This window comes from Balaenoptera acutorostrata, chromosome 10 (assembly GCF_949987535.1).
Source record: "Balaenoptera acutorostrata chromosome 10, mBalAcu1.1, whole genome shotgun sequence".
Taxonomy (NCBI): domain Eukaryota; kingdom Metazoa; phylum Chordata; class Mammalia; order Artiodactyla; family Balaenopteridae; genus Balaenoptera; species Balaenoptera acutorostrata.
In genome coordinates, this window is record NC_080073.1 from 85487811 (window position 1) to 85514528 (window position 26718).

At 42.1% G+C, this 26718-nt stretch overlaps 4 protein-coding genes and 2 non-coding genes across 6 annotated transcripts; 5 read left to right on the plus strand and 1 right to left on the minus strand.

The window, feature by feature from the left end:
* The first annotated feature begins 6587 nt into the window (after positions 1 to 6587).
* Positions 6588 to 7868, plus strand: LOC114237370 (olfactory receptor 2B2-like). The gene is given in 4 exon segments (XM_028165669.2): positions 6588 to 6959; positions 6961 to 7325; positions 7666 to 7821; positions 7823 to 7868. Coding segments are annotated over 4 exon segments (939 nt in total).
* A 4485-nt stretch (positions 7869 to 12353) lies between these two features.
* On the plus strand, positions 12354 to 12424 carry TRNAG-GCC (transfer RNA glycine (anticodon GCC)). The gene has a single exon. It is a non-coding gene; the product is annotated as a tRNA-Gly (tRNA).
* Positions 12425 to 12791: 367 nt separating this feature from the next.
* On the plus strand, positions 12792 to 12863 carry TRNAM-CAU (transfer RNA methionine (anticodon CAU)). The gene has a single exon. It is a non-coding gene; the product is annotated as a tRNA-Met (tRNA).
* Positions 12864 to 20720: 7857 nt separating this feature from the next.
* LOC102998612 (histone H2B type 1-L-like) lies at positions 20721 to 21238 on the minus strand. Its single transcript, XM_028165676.2, has one exon. The coding sequence runs from the start codon at positions 21236 to 21238 to the stop codon at positions 20858 to 20860; it is 381 nt and encodes a 126-aa protein (XP_028021477.1). The 3' UTR covers positions 20721 to 20857.
* Positions 21239 to 21550: 312 nt separating this feature from the next.
* Positions 21551 to 21943, plus strand: LOC103008541 (histone H2A type 1). Its single transcript, XM_007179062.1, has one exon. It carries the CDS (start codon positions 21551 to 21553, stop codon positions 21941 to 21943), a length of 393 nt encoding a protein of 130 aa, XP_007179124.1.
* A 1121-nt stretch (positions 21944 to 23064) lies between these two features.
* Positions 23065 to 23475, plus strand: LOC103008837 (histone H3.1). The gene has a single exon (XM_028165672.2). The coding sequence runs from the start codon at positions 23065 to 23067 to the stop codon at positions 23473 to 23475; it is 411 nt and encodes a 136-aa protein (XP_028021473.2).
* The last annotated feature ends 3243 nt before the right edge of the window (positions 23476 to 26718 follow it).

Below are 26718 nucleotides of genomic sequence, written 5' to 3' on the forward strand. Positions count from 1 at the left end.
AGTCCAAAGTGCCACTGACTTTCACCACTTTGCACATAAATTGTAGAATGCCTCTCTACCTTGACAGTAGCTGTTTCTAGTGTGTAGATCCTTTACGTCTGCTTAAAGAGAAATCTCCAAGAGAAAATGGCCCCTGTAATCTTTTCTCTTCTTCCATTAAAGTCAGGGATCTTTGGGGGATGGTGGGGAATGGCCAGGTGAAGTAGGGTTAGTTCTTGGACCGAGGAGATAAGAAAATTTAGAATTTGAGCTATTGCCACTTCATGCTGTGTGGACTGAATAATAGAGGAAACTTGCCTGCAGAGAGGGAAGAATAAAGTAGATGAAGAAGGTAGAGAGGCATATAGTGATCTTCTTCAACTCAGACTCTTTTTCTTTTCTTTTTTTTTAAACTAATTAATTTTTTTTTTTTTTTTTTGGCTGTGCTGGGTCTTCGTTTCTGTGCGAGGGCTTTCTCTAGTTGTGGCGAGCGGGGGGCCACTCTTCATCGCGGTGCGCGGGCCTCTCACTATCGTGGCCTCTCTTGTTGCGGAGCACAGGCTCCACACGCGCAGGCTCAGTAGCTGTGGCTCACGGGCCCAGTTGCTCCGCGGTATATGGGATCTTCCCAGACCAAGGCTCGAACTCGTGTTCCCTGCATTGGCAGGCAGATTCTCAACCACTGCGCCACCAGGGAAGCCCCAGACTCATTTCTTAATGGCTTTGACAAACTAAAGGGATTTCCCCCTATTTATTTTCCCTTCCACCTTTGCAGCCTTGACCTTCTGGATTCTGCCTAAATTCTGTTCTGAAGACACATGTTACTTCATTTTTGTTCATAGTTTGGGTCAAATTCATACCCATTGGCCTAATTCATACCCATTGGCATTTCAATGGCAGGTACATTTTTTTCCCCTAGTATTCTTTCATTATTAACCCAAGCCTGTTATCCTAAGCTGTTTGTAGGATTCTGTTAAAAAACTAATCTGGTAAAAAAAAAAAAACACAAAACAACAACAACAACAACAACAACAACAACAAACTAATCTGGTGAATTGGGAGATTGGGATTGACATATATACACTACTATGTATAAAATAGATAACTAATGAGAACCTACTCTATAGCACAGGGAACTCTACTTAATGCTCTGTGGTGTCCTAAACGGGAAGGAATTCTGAAAAAGAGTGGATATATGTACATGTATAACTGATTCACTTTGCTGCACAGCAGAAAGTAACACAACATTGTAAAGTAACTATACTCCAATAAAAATTAAAAAAAAAAAAGAACTAATCTGAGTATTGAAACATTCATTTACAGAGAAACAAAGGAAATAGTCCAGGAAATAAATACTCCGGAGGGAGCAGAATGAGCTTTTCAATAATCTGTAGGATGGGGCTTCCCTGGTGGCACAGTGGTTGAGAATCCGCCTACCAATGCAGGGGACACGGGTTTGAGCCCTGGTCTGGGAAGATCGCACATGCCGCGGAGCAACTAAGCCCGTGTGCCACAACTACTGAGCCTGTGCGCTAGAGCCCGCGAGCCACAACTACTGAAGCCCCTGCGCCTAGAGCCCATGCTCTGCAACAAGAGAAGCCACCTCAATGAGAAGCCCGTGCGCCATAACAAAGAGTAGCCCCCGCTCGCCACAACTAGAGAAAGCCCGTTCGCAGCAACAAAGACCCAAAGCAGCCAAAAATAAATAAATAAATAAATAAATAGAGAAAATCTACAGGAGACATAAAGGAGTTATATCCATGTGAAAATACTTTGGATGCATAATCATAAACATTTATTGATTTTGTCAGTGCACGAGGGTGGTGGCACTGGTGATAACAGTAAAGACATTATCCCTGCCCCTCAATTTTCCACAGGACAAAGTGTTTTCACTCTTGGAAACATGATAAAACAATGAAAAGTACATGAAATCAGCTGAGTAAATTCTAAAGCAGTGTAGAAATTATAAAATTTTCACCAAGATAAAAAAAAAAATGTAAAGACAAGACTTACCACTATCAAGTACTCTATACAATGGTAAATGTTTTCATAGTTTGTTAATTCTCATAACAACTCTATAATATAGGGCACATATCCTCATTATATAGACACAGTTTTAGCAGAGCCAGGGTCTGAATTAAGATTTCTTGATTTGAAATCTAGCTCACTTTTCATTAAGCCACTATTGCGTCTAGGATATTTCATACCTTCACCGGGCAGGCTCTGATTAATTAATCCATTCATTCATTCCATAAATGGTTATTAGACACCTACTATATGTTAGATAATGCCTGGTGACCTTGAGTAGAACTCAACTGAACTTGTTTTGCTTATCTAAGTAAAGACATGCTTTCTCCTTTTTTCTCAAACCTACTCACTTCCCATTGCACTTACCAGATGCTTATATCAGGAACCTTCTGGGAAGAGACCTTAGCTTCCAAGTCTCCCTCAATGGTGATGGGAAAAGTAAAAAAGAGAGAATGTAGCCTTTCCCCCAGGATGTACAAGGATGAGGGATGGGATGGTTCTTAGGGAGGGTATATCTGACGCAGTGAGAACTGGAGTAACCACAGGACTTCCCTACATTGAAATTTACAGCTTCTTTGTAGCTTCTTGGAACCCAGTCTTGACAAGCTCCCTCAACTTCAGTAATAGTTACTTCATCCCCCTTGTGGGTTTCCCAGTTGCAATCCTGGGGATAAGGTACCTGGCAGACAATTATCTAGGAGATTCAGGGAATTAAAAGATCTGGAAGTTGTTAACAGGCTTCCAGGAAGCCTTCCAGGATGTGTTCCAGGTTGTAACACATCTCTCTCCCAAGAGGCCCTGAAAGAACAAATATCAAACATTACATCAATAACAAATAAACTTTTCTGGCATGGGTTGACTTACTCTCTAAATATAGGATTTATCTTCCCTGCCTTCAGCACTCTGTCAGCAACACCATCCTTGGGCTTACAAATGCTTGATCTATCAATGACGTCTGAGATAAAAGGACCCATTTTATGGCAAAGGAGGTGAGACAACGGCACATGGTCAGGATTCACTTGTTTTGTCATATATTCCATTCCCGCGAAGCACTCAGCCTAATGTAACAGTGGAATGGCCTCTTAAAGCCTCAGCTAATGTGTGAGCTTGGGGGTAACACCCAGAAGTTTTGGGATGCTGTACTCCAGGGTGTTGTATATACATTGAAAAATGACCAATATATAGTAGTGTGTCCCCACTGCTATAACATACGTGTTCAGATGCCAAAGGGTATGTATTGGTTAGCTTTTTCTATATAACAAGTCACTCGAAACATTAGTGGCTTAAAACAGCAACCAGCCGCATGTCCGCCCGACTCTGGCCCTGCGTCACCTCCACCCCCTACCCTCTCCTTGTGTCCCCTCCGTGTCCCCTCTCTGTGTCCCATCCCTCTTTCCCTTCTCTGACTGCAAAGTGGGCCTCTTCGACTTGTTTCTGAGTCCCAAAGAGGAGGATGAGACGCAGAGTAGGAAGCAATAAAAAATAAAAAGGTTAAAAGAGTAATATCTGCTCATTAAAAATTGGAACAATATGGCATTAGTGAACTGACAAGGCAGAACAGGGAGTCCACACACAGGCTTCTAAAAGAGAAATAAGCTGTATAGCAAAGGAGAAAGCATAAGCTTTGCAATAATCTGTCCTGAGACAGTTAATTACACAACTGTGGAGAAAAAAAAAAGAAAGAAATTGGAGTATTACCTCATGCAATACATAAAAATTAATTTCAGTTGCTTTAAAGATTTAAATGTGTAACATGAAACTGTAAACATTTTAGAAAATCATATGGAAGAATATCTTTATGATTGCAAGATATGAACAAATTTCTTAAGCTTAAAAAAGGCAGATCATAAGGAAAAAACAATGTAGACATAGTAAAACTAGGAACTTCTCTTTGCCATAAGAATTCATTGTAAAAAATGAACATAAACCACAAGTTGGGAAAGCATATTTGCAAGACAAAGAATTAGAATACAAACTACTTAAGGAACTACTATAAATCAATAGAAACAAAAAGATGATTCAAAAGAGAAATGTACAAAGACTTGAGGGAATACTTCACCAAAAAACATCCATGTCTATTAAAAATATGAAAAGATGCTCAACCCATCATTAATCAGGAAAATTCAAATTATAGCCATGATGAGATGTTATTTTACACTCAGTCAGAATGGTAGAATTTTTTAAAGTCTAACAAAATCAAGTTTTGGCAAACATGTTCCAAAAAATCCATCTACTGCTGTGGGGTAACAATCTGGCATTATCTAGTAAAACTGAAGTTGTACATTTCCAAGATACAGACATTCCTTTCGTAGGATTGCACTGGAAACACTTGTGCACATGTGCTTCAGGGAATATCTACAAAATGTTCACAGCAGCATTCTATAATGGCAAAAATTCAGAAACAGCCAAATGCCCGAAGGTAGGCAAATGTATAGAGACTGGTCCATTGGTCCCGCACAATCCTGTCCAGCAGTGAAAATAAATGAACTACAGCCAGGAGTATATGGTGACTCACTCTCAAAAGACTGTGTTGAGCAGCCTAAAGCGAGTTGCAGACGAGTGCATATCGTACAATTCCATTAAATAAAGTTTAAAATTCGCAACACTAAGCACTATATTCTTGGGGCTGCGAGTCAGAGCGATGCTGGCCTGCATTGTTCCACTTCAGCAGACATGCTCAGATACTTGCTTATTCTCTGAAGTGTTATAGAGCAGCCTTGTGATAGTTTCAGCCAGAGTTGTTAAAACTGTGAAGAAATGCAAGATGATGATAAACATGAATTCTGTATAGGGGTTACCTCTGCGGAAGAAAAGATAGGGTGAGGGAGGGGTACTCACTGGGCTTCAAAGATCCTGGTGATGTTCTCTTTCTTATACTGTGTTTGGATTTACTGGCTTTTATTTTATTATTCTTTTTATTTATTATACATATTTCACAAATATTATTTTGTATCTAATATTTAATAAAAGAAAAAAGACTTTAAAAAAATTAGAACAATAAACAGGTAAATTTATAAATAATTCTGCTTTACTCTCCCCCCATTCCCATTTCCCAGGAGTAACACTTTGTTCTGTATTCTTCAAGGTAATTTTAAATTTATATATTAATACTTTTATGTATGTATATATAAAATATTCTTTTTTAAGTTGATAGAATTATGCTATACAAATGTTCAGTAGCTATCTTTTTTCATTTAAAGATACATTTGAACACTTTATACTTATGACTGTGTATCTCAAAGTTTTTGTCAAATGAGAGCAATGCAATTTTTAGCGGACTAATAGTCCTAGAGCAAGTAGAACAAAATTAAAATACAAATTGCTAACATTCTAATGAATATGAATAATAATGAAAAATTTATATTCTGCTATTGATAAAATAATAAAATAATTTAAAGTGTCCTGTTAAGATTTCTTTGGGATGAATACATGTTTAGCAGGTGGAGCTGACATATTAGTACTTCTAGGAAATATAGGGCTCTGAACAGCTTTTGCCTAAAGCATGTCAGAGTTCCCACATCACTATCATGCTTTGACTAACACAACTGTGTTTCTACGTGCCAAGCACTATGCCAAGCAATTTTCACTGAAAATCACATTTACACTTCACAGCAGGTGGTTACTATGATCCTTATTTTGGGGGTTGATGGTTTGGGAGCTAAGGAAGAAAAAGGAAGGTGAGTTTTCGACTGGCAGAGCCATTTTTCATTGGTGACCTTAGAAAATTTAAAGTTTTGTAAACCATAAGTAATTCCTCTTTGAGCAGCCTCAGAGACCTTGAATCACTATAGTCTCTTTCATCCACACCGCTCTGTTTCTAAGGGCCAGGGTCTAGACTAAGCAATGTGAATATATGCTTCACATCAAGACAACTTGGAAAAGCATTATTATCTTCATTTTACAAGTGAAGAACTTGAAGATCAGAGGATAAGAAACATTCCCAGGGTAATGTGACTAATTAGGCAAGGTAGCATATGAGCCCAAGCCTGCCAGACTTCCAGTTCCATATTATTAAGTAATCCTATATGAATTCTGAGCTTCTAAAACAAAAAGAAAATATGTCCTTAACTGTGTCTGATAACTTATTAGATACTCTCTACATGTTTTTTTGGGGGGGTGAGATTTACAAAATTTTAGTTGATTCATACAAACAGGGAATCTCATTGGCATTAAGGAGAAATTAGAATGAATTCAAATAGCAGGAACTGTGTCTGTATCTATCTAATAGTATGCACCTAGGTAGAAAGAGGTGAGAACAATGAATTTGCAAAATAACAAAAAATCAAAATTTGATATTTTATAAAAAATAAATTCTGTGAGTGTGGAAGCTGAAGGTATACTTTAAAATTTTTGAAATTTGTTTTGCTAATACACCGTTACAAAAATAAAAACACTTGAAATACTTGGAGAGGTAAATATGTATATTTTTGTCAACATACTTTCACCTTATTAATAGCATCAGTCTGTAAATTTATGCAAATCGTTAGCAAAATGATTATAACTAACTGACAGTAAATAAATGTGCTTGTTAACTTACTGACTTTTTATATTCCAGGGAACCAAGAGTTGAACTATTTAACATGAATAGGCTCAATGAGAGTGTCTCCCAAGGGTTCGTCCTCTTAGCTTTCTCAGATCGACCGTGGCTGGAGCTTCCACTTTTTGTGGTGTTCCTGGTTTCCTATATCTTGACCATCTTGGGCAATCCGGCAATAATTCTCGTGTTACGTCTGGATTTCAAACTCCATACCCCCATGTATTTTTTTCTTACCAATCTCTCACTCTTGGACCTTTGCTACACCACAAGTGCAGTTCCACAAATGCTGGTAAACATATGCAGCATCAGGAAGGTAATTAGATATGGCGGCTGTGTGGCCCAACTTTTCATTTTCCCGGCCTTGGGTTCCACTGAATGTCTCCTCCTGGCCGTCATGCCCTTTGATAGGTTTGTAAACTATTTGTCAGCCTGTCCATTACTTAGTCATCATGCACCAAAGGCGCTGCCTCCAATTGGCAGCTGCATCCTGGATTAGAGGCTTCAGCAACTCAGTATGGCAGTCCACCTTGACGCTGCAGATGCCACTCTGTGGCCACAAAGAAGTGGATCACTTCTTCTGTGAAGTCCCTGCTCTGCTCAAGTTGTCATGTGTAGAGACAACAGCAAATGAGGCTGAACTATTCTTTATCAGTGTGCTATTCCTTCTAATACCCTTGACACTCATATCATATGCTTTTATTGTACAAGCAGTGTTGAGAATACAATCAGCTGAAGGTCGGCAAAAGGTATTTGGAACATGTGGCTCCCGTTTAATAGTGGTGTCACTTTTTTTTTTTTTTTAATAAATTTATTTATTTATTTTTGGCTGAGTTGAGTCTTTGTTGCTGCGCGTGGGCGTTTCTCTAGTTGCAGCGAGTGGGGGCTACTCTTCGTTGCGGTGCGCGGGCTTCTCATTGCAGTGGCTTCTCTTGTTGCAGAGCACGGGCTCTCGGTGCGCGGGCTTCAGTAGTTGTGGCTCGTGGGCTCTAGAGCGCAGGCTCAGTAGTTGTGGCGCACGGGCTTAGTTGCTCCGCGGCATGTGGGATCTTCCCGGAGCAGGGCTCGAACCCGTGTGCCCTGCATTGGCAGGCGGATTCTTAACCACTGTGCCACCAGGGAAGCCCGGTGTCACTTTTTTATGGCACTGCTATCTACATGTATCTGCAACCACCATCCCCTGCCTCCAAGGACCGAGGAAAGATGGTATCCCTTTTCTATGGAATCATCATGCCCATGTTGAACCCCCTTATATACACACTTAGAAACAAAGATGTAAAGGGAGCTTAAGAGGTTGATTGCAAGGATTTTCTTAATCAAGAAATAGGAATACTCAAATGACAGGCCTTGTTAAAGACTTGAAGTTTACATATTTTAATAATTTAATTCTCTCCAAGTTGCTTTAGTCTGACTACTCTTAGAAAGAACTATTACGGTGACCTTCCTCAAATAAAATGTCATTGACAGAAAACTACACTTATTTCCTACTGCCTAAATACATTCATTGCACAAGTCCTGAGAACTGGTTCATTATGATCCCCTAAAATAGTGTAACCTTAAAATATTTAAAGTCTCCAGTTTTATAGACACTGGTGTGTATACTTGGTGAAGAGTCTTAGATTTCTGTGAGACTAGAATAAAACCTTAGGAAACAACATTTTTAGACACATGCAAATACACTTACACACACCAGACATTTTTTCTTAGTTACAGGAGATATAACAGAAGTCCATAAAGCCATCCAAAGTCCCCTCCTAAAAAATGTAAATGTTCCATATAAAAGGGCAGCTCCTACCTGATATTCAGAGCCCTTCTCTGTTAACACAAGTTCGTGTGCCCGATGCACAGTGAGGCCAAACAAACTGAAACGTCGGAGTTTGAGCAGAGAAAGGTTTATTGCAAGGCCATGCAAGGAGACAGGTGGCTCATGCCCTAAAAAGCCCCAAGATCCCTGAAGGAAGTTGGGGGGGGGGGCAGGGTTTGCAGGGTCTGTGATCAGCTTGTGCACAATTCTCTGATTGGGTGATGGTGAGGCAGCAGGGTGGTGTCACAGGGGTTAACATTATCAGTCCTTAGGCTCCAGGAGGCCTGGGTCTATGTGCTTATGGTCCTCAAGTAGTTAACATCTTCCATTTGTTTGAGAGGGGGAGGTTTTTTTCATCTGCGAAACAACCCAGGAAATGTGCATCAAATGCTATTATCTAGGTACTTCAGAGAGGAACTAAAGCAGAGGATATGGAGGAAGGCCTGTCCTGGGAAGGCTCCATGGGGTACTGCTCGATTACATCCCTTGTCTGCTGTTTCTCAGAAAATAACCGGCTTAAAACAATTAATATGCCAAAGACATACTTTAGGGTGGCAAATTCTGCTCCCCTACACTGCAACAAATATGGGCTAGGCGTGGAGTGGAAACTCGGCAGGTGTTACAGATCAGAGACCACTGTCTCTGCGTGACCTAGCAAATATTTTTTTTAATTAAATTAATTTATTTCTTATACAGCAGGTTCTTATTAGTTATCTATTTTATACATATTAATGTATATGACCTAGCAAATATTTGTTTATCAAATAGTACCAACCTGCAGACACAGGAGAAGCTCTGAAAACTGAGTAAAAGTTCCGCTTTCATAAGAGACATTTATATTTATAAGGGAAATCTCTATTTGCAAGGGTGTCTCCCTCTCTGTATCAGGAATAGCAAGATAACCAAATCTCTAGAAACTGTTATCAATGGAGAAGGCACTGACTTAAATATGCATAACAACCATACCCTGGTTTACCCTGCTTTGCCTGAAAACGGCCCATAATGGATCTAAACCTGGTCACGATCTTTGCCCTTGAACAGGTCTCAGTAATTAATGATCTAAAGGGAACAAAAGAATGCAGGAACAAAGGACTGTTATCAGGCAAGAGAGGTAACAATAGCAAAGATAGTAAATCAGTACTCCCAGTTCTGTTTCTGTGATAAAGATTAGCCTGAAGCACATTCTCCTGCTGTCTTGCAGAATTTAAATCCAAGTGCTCAACCACCAGATCAACTGGAGCCTAAGGGATGACGATGTTGACCCTTTATGACCCTTGTGACTTTGACTAAAGCTTGAACCCTGCTGACCTTTGCCCCAATTCTATGCTGAATTCTCCTTTGTTCAAGCCCCTTCATGAATATGCATGTACTCTTAGCTTAAAACTTCCCCAATTTTGCTGCTTTGGGAGACACTGCTTTGGGAAAGAGCCCTGGTGTTCTCCGGACTTGCTGCAAGTAGTAAATCCTTCCTTCTCCTGATCTTTGGTTTGGTTGTGTCTTTTGGCTATACTCGCTGAGAGGTGAACCCAGTTTTCGGGTAACAGATGTAGAAAGAAATCTTGGAACTTCCCTTTTCTGACTAAAAGAAAATTCTGAGAAATGAGGACTGCCATAAATCCCTTCTCCAGGGGAATTTTATGACCATGAAGAAGATGGAAAGTCAGCACCAAGATGAGTCTGCACAAAGATACTTCAGTAAAATAACCCTTGTGTTCTATTAATTTCCCTGCGTATTTTCTTCCCATAATTTACATATCTGAAGCAAGGTCCTGGTGTGACACGCCAGCGGCAGATGGCAGGCAGGACATGCCAGTAGTCTTTGTTCCCAGGGGAAGAGAGAGGTTACAGGTTATGGGGGAATTGACATCCGATTGGCTCATCGGTTGCCAGGGAAACCAGCAGAGGTCCGTGCCCCTCACCGCTCCTTTGATAAGCTATCATAGTGGAGATAGTTCCGATCTAAAGATTAGAACAGTCACTAGATGGGACCGGGGCAAGTACATAGGTATTTACTGATTAGGATGTATGATTAAGAGGGAAGGTCAGTCAGGTGAGTAGGGTGTAGGTGAAGCAGGCACTGGTCGAGCAGGGGATGTAGGTACAGAGAGCAAGAGAACAGCCACCTTGGGTGGCCTAATCATACAACGTGTGTGTAGGTGTGGGTAAGGCAGGCATGTAGGGCATTGGACATGATTTTAAGGGATGTAGGTTGATCTACACCTAGTTATACATTAGCTCCCATCCACCCCACCCCTAAACTACGCTGAGCCCCCAAGTGGGGCCTTCATAAAAGAGAGGCTGCAGTTCCTGAAGTGGGTGATGTCAGGAATGAATGAATGAGAAGTATGGAGAGGATGGTACTTAATGAAGACCACCTTCCAGGTTAAAAGAGGGAGAGCAGAGACCCTGGAACTACTGGATCACGGACTGTTATCCTAGGCCCCAAACCTGAACTCGAATGCAAATGTGTGTATGTGCACGGGTTTCTAAGGAGTTTATCCAGATCTTTCATCAGTTCTTACAAGGATCTGTGAACCCACCTGTTAAGAATCCCCCACCCTAGACTCTAAGGGGAGATGGTCAGAAACAGCAGACCAGCGCCCTTGGCTTTGGGCTATGGTGAGCTTTTAAACGGTGTGTTTAATTTGTGAGTTTAGCCCTTCTGTCTGTGCTGAGTCGGCAGAATTTTCCTGAGAAAGAAAGGGACTGTCAGGGAAATTTGTGCTTCAAAGGAAAATTATAGCGCACCCTTTTGTGTCATCTGATTCTGATTCTATGAGAGCTACTTTACAATTCTGTAGATTGTAGATATCTGATAGCAATAGAAAATAACTCCTGTCTATAGACATGCAAATTAATTGTCTCCTGGTGGGACATTTTCTCCCTCCCTAGTCCACCCACCCCACCAATCCCCAACCGTGTAAAGACCAGTTTGGGCCCTATTTACGCTTTAATTTCAATATTCCTGATCTATAAATGGCCTCCATTCTTCGAATTTTCCTTTGAATTGTAGTAACACCTCACCAGTTACCTCATTAATGAGTTACATAAAATCTTTTCAAAGGGGTTCATTTTTATACTTGTATGAGAGTCATGATTGTATATTTTTGGGGAAAATTACCCTTTAATAAGATCTTTGTTCTTTATTTGACTGCAAGGAGTTTCTAGCGCCACCTCCATAACCATGGCAACCGAAGCATAAGGTAAGCAAACCCACAGAAGTCCTAAATCTCCCACAGCCTATCCTTTGGGGTGACCAGAGGGGAACAGCACTAAGCTCCTTTCCCTTCCCCTTCCCTCTCGTTCCTCCCCTTCTTCCTCCTTTTGCTCCCCACGCCCTTCCCCTCCTCTCTTCGATTCTCTTCCTCCTCGATCCTCCCCTCCCTTTTCTTCTTGCTCCCTTACCTTCCACAACCCGCCCGGACTTGGAGCCCCTCCACACACACACACACACACACACACACACACACATACGATACCGGACTTGGAGCCCCTCCACACACACACACACACACACACACACACACACACATACGATACCGGACTTGGAGCCCCTCCACACACACACACACACACACACACACACACACACACATACGATACCGGACTTGGAGCCCCTCCACACACACACACACACACACACACACACACACACACACACACACGATCCCCTACACATACGCACACACAGGAGCCCCTACACATGCGAGGGCGTCCGCGACCCAGGGTCCAAGGGGCTAACATCGTGGGGGGGCGGCTACCGGCCGCTGAGACGCGCCCGAGACCGGGCCGCCCACACCCGGGCCAGCCTGCGGTGTCGCAGGGGGACGCTCTGAGCTTGCAGTGGAAGGGACGGTTTCCTGAAAAGAAGGAACATTACAAGGTTCTAGTCAGTAAGAGCAAAAAACTAAACATTTTTTTCGGAAAGAAAATTCGGATTGTTTCGATGTAGTGATGAAAATAACAGGCAAAAGCCATGTGGAAAGTATACAAGAAGCTAGCGTGCGGGCATTGGTGGTTCAGTGGTAGAATTCTCGCCTGCCACGCGGGAGGCCCGGGTTCGATTCCCGGCCAATGCAACAAGACTCTTGTTTTTCAGAAAATCCTTCCAATTTTGAAAATGCTCTGGTTTTGAAATCGGATACTTTCTACATTCGAATTTTGACCTACTCATGTGTTTTGTGACCATAAGACCCAGAGTCACTTCTGCTAGGTGGAAGGGGCAGGCTGGCTGGAGACGGGCTGTTTTCCTAAAAGAAACATCCAATTTTCTGTGTTCAGAATATATGGAGTCAATCTGCTCTGGATTCGTTCTTCTGTTTGAAGCATGAGTAAAGCCAGCGAATGGGCTCTGAGGGAAAGAAAACTTTTTCCAACTTACAAAAACAGCTCCCTTTAAATAAAAATATAATAAAGGAATTCCGGCGAACGCTCGCTGTCGCGTTTAGCAGAGTGGCGCAGCGGAAGCGTGCTGGGCCCATAACCCAGAGGTCGATGGATCGAAACCATCCTCTGCTAGGTGCTTCTGTTTTTCGGGGCGGGGAACTACTGTAGTCTTAGCAACCCTGGTTTCCTTCTTTCTGTACCTCATGAAAATGTGGGTAATTCAGGGGTAGATATTTATTCCAAGAAAATTTTGAGACGAAAATAATTCACAAATCAGAAAGTCTCTAATGTCATGTGCCCCATCTCAGAGAGCAGAGAATTAATATTAATCCATCCGCTGAAAGGTGCCCATCTTTACCTACTACTGTATTGTAAACGAGAATTTAAATTTTGAGTTAAAAAGAACCATATATAGCTGATTTCAGTTTCAGAGATTTGGTTAAAGGGAGTTGGGATTTATTTAAAATAACAGTTCTCAGCAATCTCTCCCCCCTGCTCTGTTTTCCTCCTTAGCACTTATCACTATGTAATATATAGTATATTTTATTTATTCATTCAGTATTTAGTCCCCCTGTGGTTCCTGTAGTATCTACAACATGGCCTGTCACATCTTGGGCGTTGCTCGTTTGTTAAATACGTTAAAAGCTACGATTTCTAATACACCAAACACGACTATTCTTCGTTATTCTTCACCTTCTTCTTTTACCTTCTAAAAAATTACAAAAGAGTACAAAAATTACCACACAGAATCTATCTACTATTTAACATTATAGTATATAAACTACAAATTTCTTTTATATTTAAGGAAAACAACAACAACATAAAATTGAAGTACTCTTCAGCTGCAAACCCAGTCCTAATATCCCCTTTCTCAGTGCAACTGTACCATGAATTTGATGTGCATATCTCCCATTCCTTTTTTTTTTTTTAATGAATAATTTTTATTTGCAAAGAGCCTGAGAACAACTCATATTAAAGTTTTCATTTAAATAACACAATGCTTATTTTCAAAAGTATTGACAAAGTGCCCACATAAAAGGCTTTCCTTTATGATACCATTGACAGTAAGTCTATTTCTATGTAATAATCTATAACTAAACATGAGTATACCTAATGTCTACATAAATGTCTGGACTGAGAGGCCAAAGGGCCATATTTGATTTTCAGGTGGTTCTAAAGTGAAGGCAACATCTTTATGAACCTGGCAATAGAGGTTTTAGAAATCCTGTCATTAAAGTTCTTTTATCAATTGTATTTAAATTTTTTTTTTTGTATTTAAATTTTTTTCCACATGAAAGTCCTATCACAGTAAAGCATCACTTTAGGTACCAGGGGAGATCTCATTTCATTTTCAGTCTTGCTTACATGGATGCCCGTGGCAGACACAATTTCCATCTGAGGTGTTTCAGTAACAAGCTTTCTAATCTCACAGATCACCAGAGGAACATGTGATTAATCAAAAGGAAAAAAATTGCCCAGAAAGATGAAACATTATTCACTATTTTCTTCTGGGTTCTATTTAAGAAATAAATTTTCAGTCCGTTCTTGGATATTGTAACCATAGATTGAGCATCTTCTCACAGTGGCAAATTCATGCTTACCTAGAATTTCTTATTGACATGCATAAAAATGAAAAGAGAAGAGCTCTGTTATGATAGTGTCGACGAAAAATTAATCAGCCGATCTGAGAAAGAAATGGAAAATTTTATTCAAGCCAAATTGAGGATTATAACCAGGGAACAGCCTCTCAGAAAGCTCCAAGAACTGTTCCGCCCATTACAAGTCAAAACACAGTTATATAAGTTTTTTGAGACAGAGGGCTGTACATCAAACGACGTATTATTTACAGTTTACACAATTCAGATCTTCAAATACAAAGTTGTGTGTCATCATGGCTCCTTACAAGATCAAGAAGGAAGGTTTTCTTTTAAGGAGTTGTCTTGTTGGTGATAGGAGAATGTTGTTCTTTACGGTTGAGGCCAGTATTTCTGCTGATGGGAGTGGTTTGGTCGATGAATCATGCAGACACATAATGCACAGTGGAGGGGGGATGGGGAGGGGGAGGGGGAGGAGGAGGGAGGTGGGGGGCGGGGGGGCGGGGAGAGGAGCCCAAAAGGCAGAGAAAATTTTTTATGTTTAAAGTTCTCTTGTCTTGCCATAAAACGTGAATTTTATCTCACAATAGTCATTTTATCGTGGGGCCTCCAAGCACACTCTCTGTGTATAGCACAGCTCCCACAAAAAGCATTTTGCAAGATTGAAACAAAGTTTGTCATCTGTTACATTTGTTAGCAGTAGCTTCAAGTGACCGGCAAGAAGGAGATTTATTTTTAGAAACAGATTATTTCTGCTGGAAGACAGACTTCAGAGATCACTTTTAGTTCAGGAACAGACCAGGAAGATGAGACCGTCCAGTAAGTTACACAGAATGTGGTAGCAGTGACAGCAGGGCTGGGTGGTGGATAAAACCCAAGCCTTCTGATTCCTCAAAGTGTTATTCTTCAATTATAGTCTTCACTTCATAGCTTTGGACTATAGAGATTTCCAAATCTCAGAATTTCCTAGAGAGGCCTAGAAACTGCTTGTGTGGGGCAATAATCGGCTGGCTGAGAGTTGAGTGTCTATTCAATAAGGCTTGGAGGAAGAAAATGGGACTCAGACCAGTTTACCTTTGTCCCCCTCCTTCCTGTCCACACCCATCACCTGGAATCATTTGCATTTTATTAATTATCTACAACTTACATTCTATCTCTGAGTTGTAAAATAGCCTAATCATTCAAAGGCAATCAAAGATGCACATCTCCATAGATCATATCATCCTGGAGGCTCAGCCACCCGGCGCCACCCCACCGGGCACCACTGAAAGGACTCCCTGCGAGCTGTCGACTGAAAAAAAAATGCACAACCTAAAAGTTGAGAATTATGTTTTATTCCGTGGACCTGCTGAGGACTTAAGCCCAGGATGCAGCCTCTCAGATAGCTTTGAGGGACTGCTGTGAAGAGGTAAGGGAGGAGTCAAGATATATAGGAGTTCAAACAAACAAAAACACCGGGTGGTCTAACATCAAAATATTACTGCTAATTAAAGAAAACCAGACATCACAAGTTAATGAATTTAGTGCTTTTTTATGTGTGGGAAGATGCAAGAGTCTGGGCTCATTGAAATCATTCCTTTGATATGTATCTTAACTACCTAGGGCCAGTATCCTGCTTTTCTCCATCCTGAAGCCCCTCAGGGTGCACAGGCAGTGCGTGGCAGTGGCTGATGGCTTGATGGCTGCAGTAAAATCCTTTGTTTACTGATGTGACAGGTGACATTTTTGGTCCACAGCTCCCATTCACACACTTCCAAGTTTGGTAACTTATTCTGACAACTCATACACCTTCTGTTAATAATCCTCCTTTCCCCTTTTACTTCTCCAATGCCAAGTTTTCATTCTCAGGCCTGCTTTTATCGCTCTACTGACCAGTGGAATTCCAGGATCTAGCCTTGAAAACACAGACACTTTTTAGTGCTGGAGAGAGGAACACATCCTGTAGGGCTTCGTAAAATGGCTATTTCTGATGATGTTCAAAGACATTGACCTCAGAGATTGTTACTATGACCCATGTTACTACGAACCAACATTTAAATTGTAAAAGTCTGTAAGTGATTATCTTTCTCAAAGAATATGTCTTGCCCTAGTAATAAGCTGCTAATTGGCAGCTCCTTTTTTCCTCAAGATCTTTATCTTTGTGATATTTGTTAATCAGAAGAAGACAATTGGTTTCTCCTACTTCTCCCATATGCGTGGAGATAAAGTAAAAAAATATTAAAAGAAATCAGTGATTCACTAGAGAGCTGATTTCAACAGAATTTGAGTCTGTGCCTCATGTAAATAGAGGAAACAAGGAGCTAAAGGAGAGAGAGGGGCAAGCTGGGTTCAGGGAACAAGGGTGGGCCATTTGCAGAAGGCAGTGGAAGAGGTGCAGCTTCTGCTAAGATCCGTACCGCCTCTACCTTCCCCTTTCATTTTACTCATTGTAAGACAGGAGAAATAAGAACAGTTACTAAAAAAAAAAAAAAAAAAAGGAGAAAAATTTGAAAGGACCAAAGAAAAGTAGGTAGAGGAGAATACATCACAGTAAGACAAATATAACATAATTAGAGAAGAATGAGTTTATTTATTAACTATTTAATCTACAACAAACTATTCCAAACAACTTTCACCACTTATACCTCATTGTTGGTAGGGAGCTTAAATTTTTTTATTATTTGTTCAGTTCACTTTTTTATCCATTTACTTAAATTGCCAAAAAAAAAAAAAAAAAAGCTGTTGAGTGCCTGCTGTGTGCGTGACCCTCTGCTCTGTCTAGAGCTGCCAAGTGAGAAAGAGATTCTTTTCAGTTGAGGATTTAGGAGGATGGGGAGATCCAGGCATTTGATCTGGGTTTTGGTGGTATGGAGAGTATACTGGACAGCTTAACATGGACACAGAAATCTCTGTTAATGTCCAGAGTTCTCCAGCTGTGGGATTAAGGTTTTCATGAAGCTTTCAAGTATTTTTTGTTTAGTCCACACTGTTATACATTTTTTATTAGTTGTGATGAAATAAAATTCATATTTTATGGCAAGACAAGAAAATTTTAAACATAAAATTTTTCTTTGCCTATTTGGGCCTCCTCCCTCCCCTTTAGTGTGTGTTGTACATCTGTATTAACCAGATCTCCCTAGGAGATAACATTCCTTATTAATCTCATCAAGGGTCACTACTCCTTAGGAGATAACCTTCCGTTGTAATGTCGTAATCTCGTAAGGGGCCATGATGGCCCTGACCCACTACTTGATTTGTATGCATAGATCTGGATTGTGTAAACTGTCAATAACACGTCAGTGTATGTACAGGTCTCAGTCTCAAAAACTTAACTGTGCTTTGATCTTTAACGAGTGGAACAGTTCTCAGAACTTTCGGAGAGACTGTTCCTGGGTTATCAGCCTCAATTTGGCTTGAATAAAATTTTCCATTTCTTTCTTAGATCGACCGATTAATTTTTTTGTTGACAATTGCCAGTTTTGAAAATTTGAAGTATTCCTTATTAAAATGCAAATCCTCTTGAAAAAATTGAAAGACTCACTGACACTGAGCCTGCAGCCCCATGAGGCAACAGTCAAGTGAAATCATAGTGCATAGGCTCTGTAGCCTTCAGTTTTCTGCAGTTCCCACTGGTCCCCTTAGTTTCCAAGTGTTAGTTGGCGTTTATCAACATCCTTGTGCTGTGGTTGTCGTAGGGTAGTATTAAGAGAACAGTGAAATATGCTACTAAAACTGGGAAGGTGAAATACAGTGTCAGAAGTCTTTGTACTTCAAGAAAAATAGCAAAAACACCTTGTAGCCAGTTTTGCTTTTATCTGCTAGGCCCCCATGAGCATTTGACTTCTAACCTCTGGTTTAGGGAATATCACAACTGTCTCTTTAGCTGCAGTTAAAGCTAAATGGAAACAGTTTATGAAAGACAATTTGGAATAGAAAGTTGGGATCAAAGCATGGAAAAAATGGCCTAAATGCTGTTATGGACTCAATTGTGTTCCCTCAAAATTCCTTTGCTTTGAGCCCTAACCCCAAAGTAACTATATTTGGAGATAGGGCCTTTAAAGAGGTAATTAAGGTTAAATGAGATCATAAGGGTAGGGTCCTAATCCGAAAGCCCTGGTATCTTTATAAGAAAAGGAAAAGACTCCAGGGGTGCAGACACACAGAAAAAAGAGTATGTGAGGACACAGCAAGACAGCCAGCTGCAAGCCAAGGAGGGAAACCAGTCCTGCCAACACCTTAACCTTGGACTTCTAGCCTACAGAACTGTGAGAAAATAAATTTTTGTTGTTTAAGACACCCAGTGTGTGGTATTTTGTTGTGGCAGTGCTAGCAAACTAATACAAGCATTTAAATAGGATGTTTGTTTGGACTTAGGCAGTAGAAACTGTCAAAGCAGGACTAAGAGACAGAAACATTTGGAAAGGAAAGAGTCTACCTGCAAAGAGGTCAAGAATCAGACTTTGAGGAAAACACACACACACACGTATTTAAAATGGTGTGTGTTGGAGGGGGAGCTGCAAAATGACTGAGGTTACCACGTGCACATTGGCCTGTTCATGGTGGAAAAATTGCAACTCACATGGTAATCATTATCCTGACAAGTCCTGACACATCTTCAAAGAGCAGTCTAGCAAAAATCAGGGTATCATTGTTCTGTCAGGTGTTTAGGTTTACAGAAAACATTCAAGTATTTATTACTTTGAGGACCAGAACTAGGGTGAGCATGACCCTATTATTTTTTATTTATTTTAGGGTGCAGAATATTTTGATTTCTTTTTTAAAATTTTATTCCTTTTTATTTCCACAGCTCTGACCAGAGCACAAAACAATACCTCTCTCCCTCTCTCACATGTGCACAAGTGACTCTTGAAGTGACTAACAAATCCGGCGGTTAAAGGGAGACAGAAATGATCACTCTACTCATCCTAACTCACTGTTAGTAAAAAGTTGAAGTTAGGAAGCATTTCAGTTGGATCTGGAAAACACGACGCCTTGGATCGGTCCTTCTGTTTTCTTGCCACAAGATGGCAGAAGAGGGCAATACTTCTTATCTCACCCACTCTGAAGGTAATTATCCCTCTGATCTCTTAACAGTGGAAGAAAAAAATCTCGGAAAAAGCAAATAATAGAAAGAGGGGATGAATATGATGCTGATGAGTTCAGGATGAAATTAGGGGACTGCTCTCCACCAGGTAGGGTAGCTTGTCGGTGGGTTTTGTCGCCAACTCCCAAGACCTAATGACAGGGGCGCAGGGACTGGAAAAAGAATCTCATTTTAGAGGAGTGAATGACAAACCCGTATATTTTGCAGACCCATTGACCTGTTGGCATGAATTCCTGGAGGCTTGTTGCCTGTGACAGGGACAAGACTGTCTGAGATAGGGTCTATACCTACAACTTTAAGGGAAGTGACAACAGGGAAAGACAGGAAATGTTACAGCCTGGATGGGGGATGTGGTAGTAGGGGCTTATTTTGCTGTTAATGGGGAGAAAAAAGATTTACAATAGCAGTCATCTACTGGTGAGAGGGGATGACAGGGTAGCGGAAAATGTTAATGCTTCCAACTGCAAAAAAAAAAAAAGAATTTAGGCACTGTTGAAAGATGCAGGGGAGGGGGGAATTGGAGGACTTTAGATCATGCCTTGAGAGATTCCATTCCCTAATATTACTAGCTAGTCCATGCGTTAAGTAAATATGCCCTTCTCTTAAATACTGAGTTCTCTGACTTCTATCGCGGGATTTTAAATCGTGGACTCTAAAATCACTGCCAGATAACTACTCCCCCGGCCTAGCGAGTCCTGGCATATCTCCTTCCGGCACATCGATTAAACATTGGAAGAACGCGGCTTTCCCAAATTGCTGGGTTCCTTGTTCAACCTTTTCTCCTTAAGGAACGTCCCTGACCTTTAATATTCCCGTTGCACTTTGACATAAATCATTTCAACTCACCCTAAGATCTCCGTAGGATAGACAAGTCTAATGTTACCATACCCATTCTGTAGTGGATGAGAAATAGACACCGAGAGGTTAATTTCGCCCAGGATCCGACTGCAGAACACAGTACCGTTAATTGTCAGCTTTATGGCTCTTGGCTCCAGAGCCCGGTGCATTCCCGCAGATAAAGCAAGTCATCCTTTTACTTTGGAGAAAATCTCTTCAAAACGCACAACCCTGATGGCAGACTATCTGGCCAATTGCAGCCCACGGCGGGCTTTTCAAATAGTGCTGCTGCCCAATCAGAGACGGGGAGCGTTCCTTGCGTTGAAAAAGGGTAAACAAAAGCAAAATTTTGGCTACTGCAGCTGAGGGCAAAACTGAAAATCTTTTTCAAAGGACGCCAAAGAATCCATACTAAGTTTGCATGACACTGCATAAATGCGTATACAAGAATGTTTACGGAGGGCTTAAGTTTTTACCCCGTTTTCCGCTCCCAAACCAGCCCCCTACTCTCCCGAGAGAAGCTAGACTACAGGCAAGTGCACCAGCTATTTCTCTGAAAGTGTAGGTGGCTCTGAAAAGAGCCTTTGGGTCATGTGTGGCAGCGGGCCGGCTCACTTGGAGCTGGTATACTTGGTGACGGCCTTGGTGCCCTCGGACACGGCGTGCTTGGCCAGCTCCCCGGGCAGCAGCAGGCGCACGGCCGTCTGGATCTCCCTGGAGGTGATGGTCGAACGCTTGTTGTAATGCGCCAGGCGCGACGCCTCGCCCGCGATGCGCTCGAAAATGTCGTTGACAAATGAGTTCATGATGCCCATGGCCTTGGACGAGATGCCGGTGTCCGGGTGGACCTGCTTCAGCACTTTGTACACGTAGATAGAGTAGCTCTCCTTGCGACTGCGCTTGCGCTTCTTGCCATCTTTCTTCTGGGCCTTGGTCACCGCTTTCTTGGACCCCTTCTTCGGAGCCGGGGCGGATTTAGCCAACTCAGGCATGATGAAAAAAATTACAAGATTCCCGAGAAGCAAAGTAAGAATAGTGAGTCGGTCGAGTCGTTTTTATTTACAAAACCTATGCAAATAAGGGTTAGTAAAGTTCTTTGTCTGATTGGCTAATATTAGTGATGACGTTGTTTCAATATTGTCCAATCAGAACACGCATTATTAGGAACTGCATTGTCTTTTTAAAAATGGGACAGCAACTTTGGCCAATGGAATAGCTTCTTTTTCGCGCGCAGCTGCGGTTATAAGTTGTGGGGTTTTTTTTCTCTTCAGTCTTTTTTGGTGTAGGTGAATAAGCATTGCACAATGTCTGGACGTGGTAAGCAAGGCGGCAAAGCTCGCGCCAAGGCCAAGACCCGCTCCTCGCGGGCCGGGCTCCAGTTTCCCGTAGGCCGAGTGCACCGCCTGCTCCGCAAAGGCAACTACGCCGAGCGGGTCGGGGCCGGCGCGCCGGTGTATCTGGCCGCGGTACTAGAGTACCTGACGGCCGAGATCCTGGAGTTGGCGGGCAACGCGGCCCGCGACAATAAGAAGACGCGCATCATCCCGCGCCACCTGCAGCTGGCCATCCGTAACGACGAAGAGCTCAACAAGCTGCTGGGCAAAGTCACCATCGCTCAGGGCGGCGTCCTGCCCAACATCCAGGCCGTGCTGCTGCCCAAGAAGACTGAGAGCCACCACAAGGCCAAGGGCAAGTAAAGTCTGAATTAATACTCCAATCTCTAAGAACAAAGGCTCTTTTCAGAGCCACCCACAATTTCTGTTGAAGAACTGAACACTGTCCTGAAACCTATCACGAATCCCTGGCTAAGTTTACAGTACTGTATGTTGCAATATGTAGTCCCCCTGTTGATTTGACCGAGCATGCGTTAACTCATCTGGTAAAAACTAGTTTGCAGTTTACTCGATTGTAAAACCATGAAAGCGGCCGCATTTATTGTCCCCTCCCCAGGAACACATTTCCGGTGATTATTTGTTCCAGCAAATATGTTACATATTAAATCAATTTTGTTTTGTTTCTGGGCCTTCATCGTTAAAACCCGATGGTCCATTAGTTAACTAAAACTGCCCCTACTCGAAAGCTCCTTTCAGAGCTACCCCTATTTACAGGAAAACACCTAATCACTGATCAATGTAAACGTATCATTACTCCGGGCCTGCTAAGTACACAATTTACATATTAAAGGCCAATCAGCCATTTGATTGCATCAAAATCAATTAATGAAGTCAGATAGTCATTTACTAGTATTTAGTCAAGCACACATCAAGCTCCCCCTTCCCCACACCACGCTAGGCAAAGTTCTGTGTTCAGGAGGCCGGTGTGCCATAGTCTATTCTGAAACTTTATTTTAGGTCTATGTACAGTCATTAAAAGCAGATCCTGATGCAGTTATGAAATGGAACTACTATTTAGAGAGACTAGCAAATACATAATTTTGCTGTAATCTCCCCCCACATTATCTGAAAAGGGAAAAATTCTCCAATGAAAAAATACATTTCTTTTAGGACAATTTAGGCGCTGACTTCCACAAATTCTGAACCAGACTCCTTTTTTACTGGTGAAATCTTAACGTTTTGGTCGAAAACCGTAAACTCAGGATGGAGTACAGCCATAGTTCTTTCCTGCGAAAATAGAAATCACAAAATTAATAGTATGGAGAACAAAACCTTTTCAGAGGCGGTAAAAACCAAATAAAGATTGAATTAAAAGCCAATCAGGTTACTCCTGCAAAGTTGTGGCCAATCAGGATCGGATCATCTGTATAAAGTCTGGTCCTGGAAGCGCTCAGTTGCTTCTCTCGCGGCATTAGCGTTGAAGCATGGCTAGGACCAAGCAGACCGCTCGCAAGTCCACCGGTGGCAAGGCGCCGCGCAAGCAGCTGGCCACCAAGGCGGCACGGAAGAGCGCGCCGGCCACGGGCGGCGTGAAGAAGCCGCACCGCTACCGGCCCGGCACGGTGGCCCTGCGCGAGATCCGCCGCTACCAGAAGTCCACGGAGCTGCTGATCCGCAAGCTGCCGTTCCAGCGCCTGGTGCGCGAGATCGCGCAGGACTTCAAGACCGACCTGCGCTTCCAGAGCTCGGCCGTGATGGCGCTGCAGGAGGCGTGCGAGGCCTACCTGGTGGGGCTCTTCGAGGACACCAACCTGTGTGCCATCCACGCCAAGCGCGTCACCATCATGCCTAAGGACATCCAGCTTGCGCGCCGCATCCGCGGGGAGAGGGCATAAACTGTCCTTTCTAATCTGGCTTGGGCGCATTTGCTTCCTCCCAAAGGCTCTTTTAAGAGCCACCTCTGTTCTCATTGAGAGTAGCTGTTATACTAGGATGGGTATTTATAGAAAATGGGGGAGAAGGGTTCTCTCCAGGAACTACATAATATTTGTCATGCAAAATGGGTATACAGAGTACTAGCCAAGGCTACACATGCCGTGTTCATTTTGTTAGCTATTTAAAAGGACTTGCTGAACAGCAGCTTATAAGGGCAACAGTGTCTCCAGCATTGAGGTCACCTGGACCCTGAGTAATCAAAGATTTCACTAGAAGGAATCAGTCAACAAAAGAACTCTGTCAACCAAGTAAACGGATTCAGAGCATAAATATTAGCCAGTCCCTCCCCCACTTCGGATATAGTCGGGATGCGGAGTTCTGGTTGACTGTTCTGTGATGTATTCGCAGTGCATGGAAGGACAAGCACTTTGCATGCCCTAATCAATTATTGATTTGAACTGTCCAGGTCCAGGGTCCCAGGAGGGGCAGAGTACATCTCGATTAAGCCAGACAATGTTGGTGGTTTGCCCGGGATCTAACAGTAGTGGGCAGACTTCTAATGTACTAATTCAGTTTCTTTTATACAACTCCAAAAGGAAAGAATGAATCTGGCTGAAGCTACAGGGTGTTCAAACTAAGCATATTTGTTCTCATGAGAATTGCATTTCTAACTGTTTAGTAGTAGCACCTCGTAACCCCACGGGATAAAGCTCTGAACTGTTTACTCTCCTTCACACCCATTCCAAGATTTGATACTGTAAAATTAACAAATTAGCTGTTTTTTATTTGACAGCTTTCAGGAGCCTCCTAATGCAGATGTGCACGAGGAGTAATCCACAGGCACCATGCATGCCATCAACATCTGGTGACTTCCCTGAGGCAGAAGCCACAGTGAGCCCGTTTGGGACAGTAATACCCCCCACACCACGTGTGGACTTCCCCGTGTCTCCTTATCCCTTACATGAAGTCACACTCACAAGTATGAAATACTAGCTCCAGGAGCGTAGTCTCCCAACTCTGTGTGAACCTGTTTTAAAAGTCGAGTTTTGCCCCTTTTTTCTCACCATATACATATAAGGCCAAAGATTTTTTCGTGTTCACTGTTGTTTCTCCAGAATAGAAAAAGCCTGACACAGGCAGGTGCTCATTAAATTCTAGTTGAATGAATGTATTGCTGATTAGCAACCTTGTAGACAAGATAGCCTCAGTCACTGAGTGCTTCCCACCTTCTGCATACACATTTCATCACAGATTCCTTTTGAATTCTATGGGGAGTAGATATAATACTGATGACAACAATTATATAAAGCTTTATAGTTTCCAAAGTATTTTCACACGTCTTTTCATATGTGAACTTGGTAATAGCTCCCCGGGTTTAGATGAGGCACATATAAATCCTTCACTAGCTCTAAAAAAGTCTGTCTTTTCTAAAGGTAGCCAAGTATTGGGAGGACAAAGCCAGTAAATCTGTTTGGGATTCTTTCAACAAACCCTGAAAGGGGACGAGATCTGGGTAAGCCTCCAGTGACTGTAGGAAAATAAAGGAGGAGAAATCGTTTAAAAAAAAAAAAAAAAGAAAGAAAGAAAGAGCTGGGCAGAAAAGCCTGATTTCCTTTAAGTGGAAAGGCAGAAGTCCTCCTCAGCAAGGACATCTGCTGGAATTTGGGAGTCTTTTGAGATCTGAACTTCAGATCTCAGAAGTGTACTATGGGTCAATGAGGACATGTTCTATTTGAAGCCTAAGTTTGATTGTAGAAAAGGTGGTTTTAGGAAATATCCAAAAATTCTTTGATAATCTTCCCTTCAAAAAATGGAACCTAGGGAATTCCCTGGCGGTCCAGTGATTAGGAGTCCACACTTTCACTGACGAGGACGCGGGTTCGATCCCTGGTTGGGGAAGTAAGATTCCGCAAGCCGTGCAGCACGGCCAAAAAAAAAAAAAAAAAGGAACCTAATTCCTCTCCCCTTGAATGTGAGCTGGATTTAGAGACTGGTGTGGCATAAAGCCAAAGTGACAATAAGTACTTTGTAGACTAAGTCATAAAAGGTGCTGTGTTTCCTGCTTGCTCTCTCTCAGGTCACTTGCTGGGGATGGGGTGGGGGAACCCCCCAGCCGCCATGTTGGGAAGATATTCAGGCAGCCCTGTGGAGACGCCGGCAGGATAAGAAGCTGATGCATTCTCCAACAGTCAGTGGGCAACTACCAATAGCCGTGTGAGTGAGCCATCTCTGGCCCAGTCAGACCTCATGTAACTGCAGCCCCTGCTGACAGCTTGACTTTTCACTTCTTGGGAGACCCTGAACCTGAACCACCCAGCTAAACTACTCTCTGATTCCTGACCTTCAGAAGCTGTGTGAGATAATACATTTGTTGTTTTAAGCTACTAACTTTTCTGGTAATTCACTACACAATAATAAATAACAGATGCAAGAGAAAAAACAAGAACAGTTAGGAGTTATCTGACAGACTTCACTGGTCTAATACAAGGGAATAAATAAAATATAGTGGCACATAATAAGAAATTCCCTCTTTCTTCTGAGATCAAGAAACCAATAAATGGCAAAAATAAGAGCTGGACCCAAGAATCAGTCCATACCTGGGCACACCTGTGCCAGGATCTCCAACAGCATTTTCTAGCTTTATTTTAAAAAACAAACAACAACAAACAAACAAGCAAATCCAGAATAACCACCAAAACCAAAGGCAAAAAAATCTGAGTACTTTTTTAAAGCATGACTTGTAGAGTACCAGTGTCTTAGTCTGCTCAGGCTGCTGTAACAGAATACCATAGACTAGGTGTCTTATAAACAATAGAAATGTATTTCTCACAGTTCCAGAGACTGGGAAGTCCAAGATCAAGGTGCTGTCAGATTCAGTGTCTGGTAAGAGCCTACTTCCTAATTCATAGATGGCTATTTTCTCAGTGTGGAAGAGACAATGGGGTCTCTTTTATAGAGGCACTAATCCCATTCATGAGGGCCCTTCACTTATGACTTAAGCACCTCCCAATAACCCTACCTCCAAATACCCAATACCCTCACATTAGAGATTAGGTTTCAATATATGAATTCTGGGGGAACAGAAACATTCAGTCTATAGAAACCAGTCTGCTTTTAAAGATTAGAAGCTTAGGAACTGTGTTCTTAGCCTCTGTCCCTGTTATAAACCCAAGAGGGCGAGGCAGCAGAGGACCCCTACCCCA

Coding starts and splice junctions, on each gene's coding strand:
- LOC102998612 (XM_028165676.2), bottom strand. CDS start 21,238: ATGCCTGAGTTGGCTAAATCCGCCCCGGCTCCGAAGAAGGGGTCCAAG.
- LOC103008837 (XM_028165672.2), top strand. CDS start 23,065: ATGGCTAGGACCAAGCAGACCGCTCGCAAGTCCACCGGTGGCAAGGCG.
- LOC103008541 (XM_007179062.1), top strand. CDS start 21,551: ATGTCTGGACGTGGTAAGCAAGGCGGCAAAGCTCGCGCCAAGGCCAAG.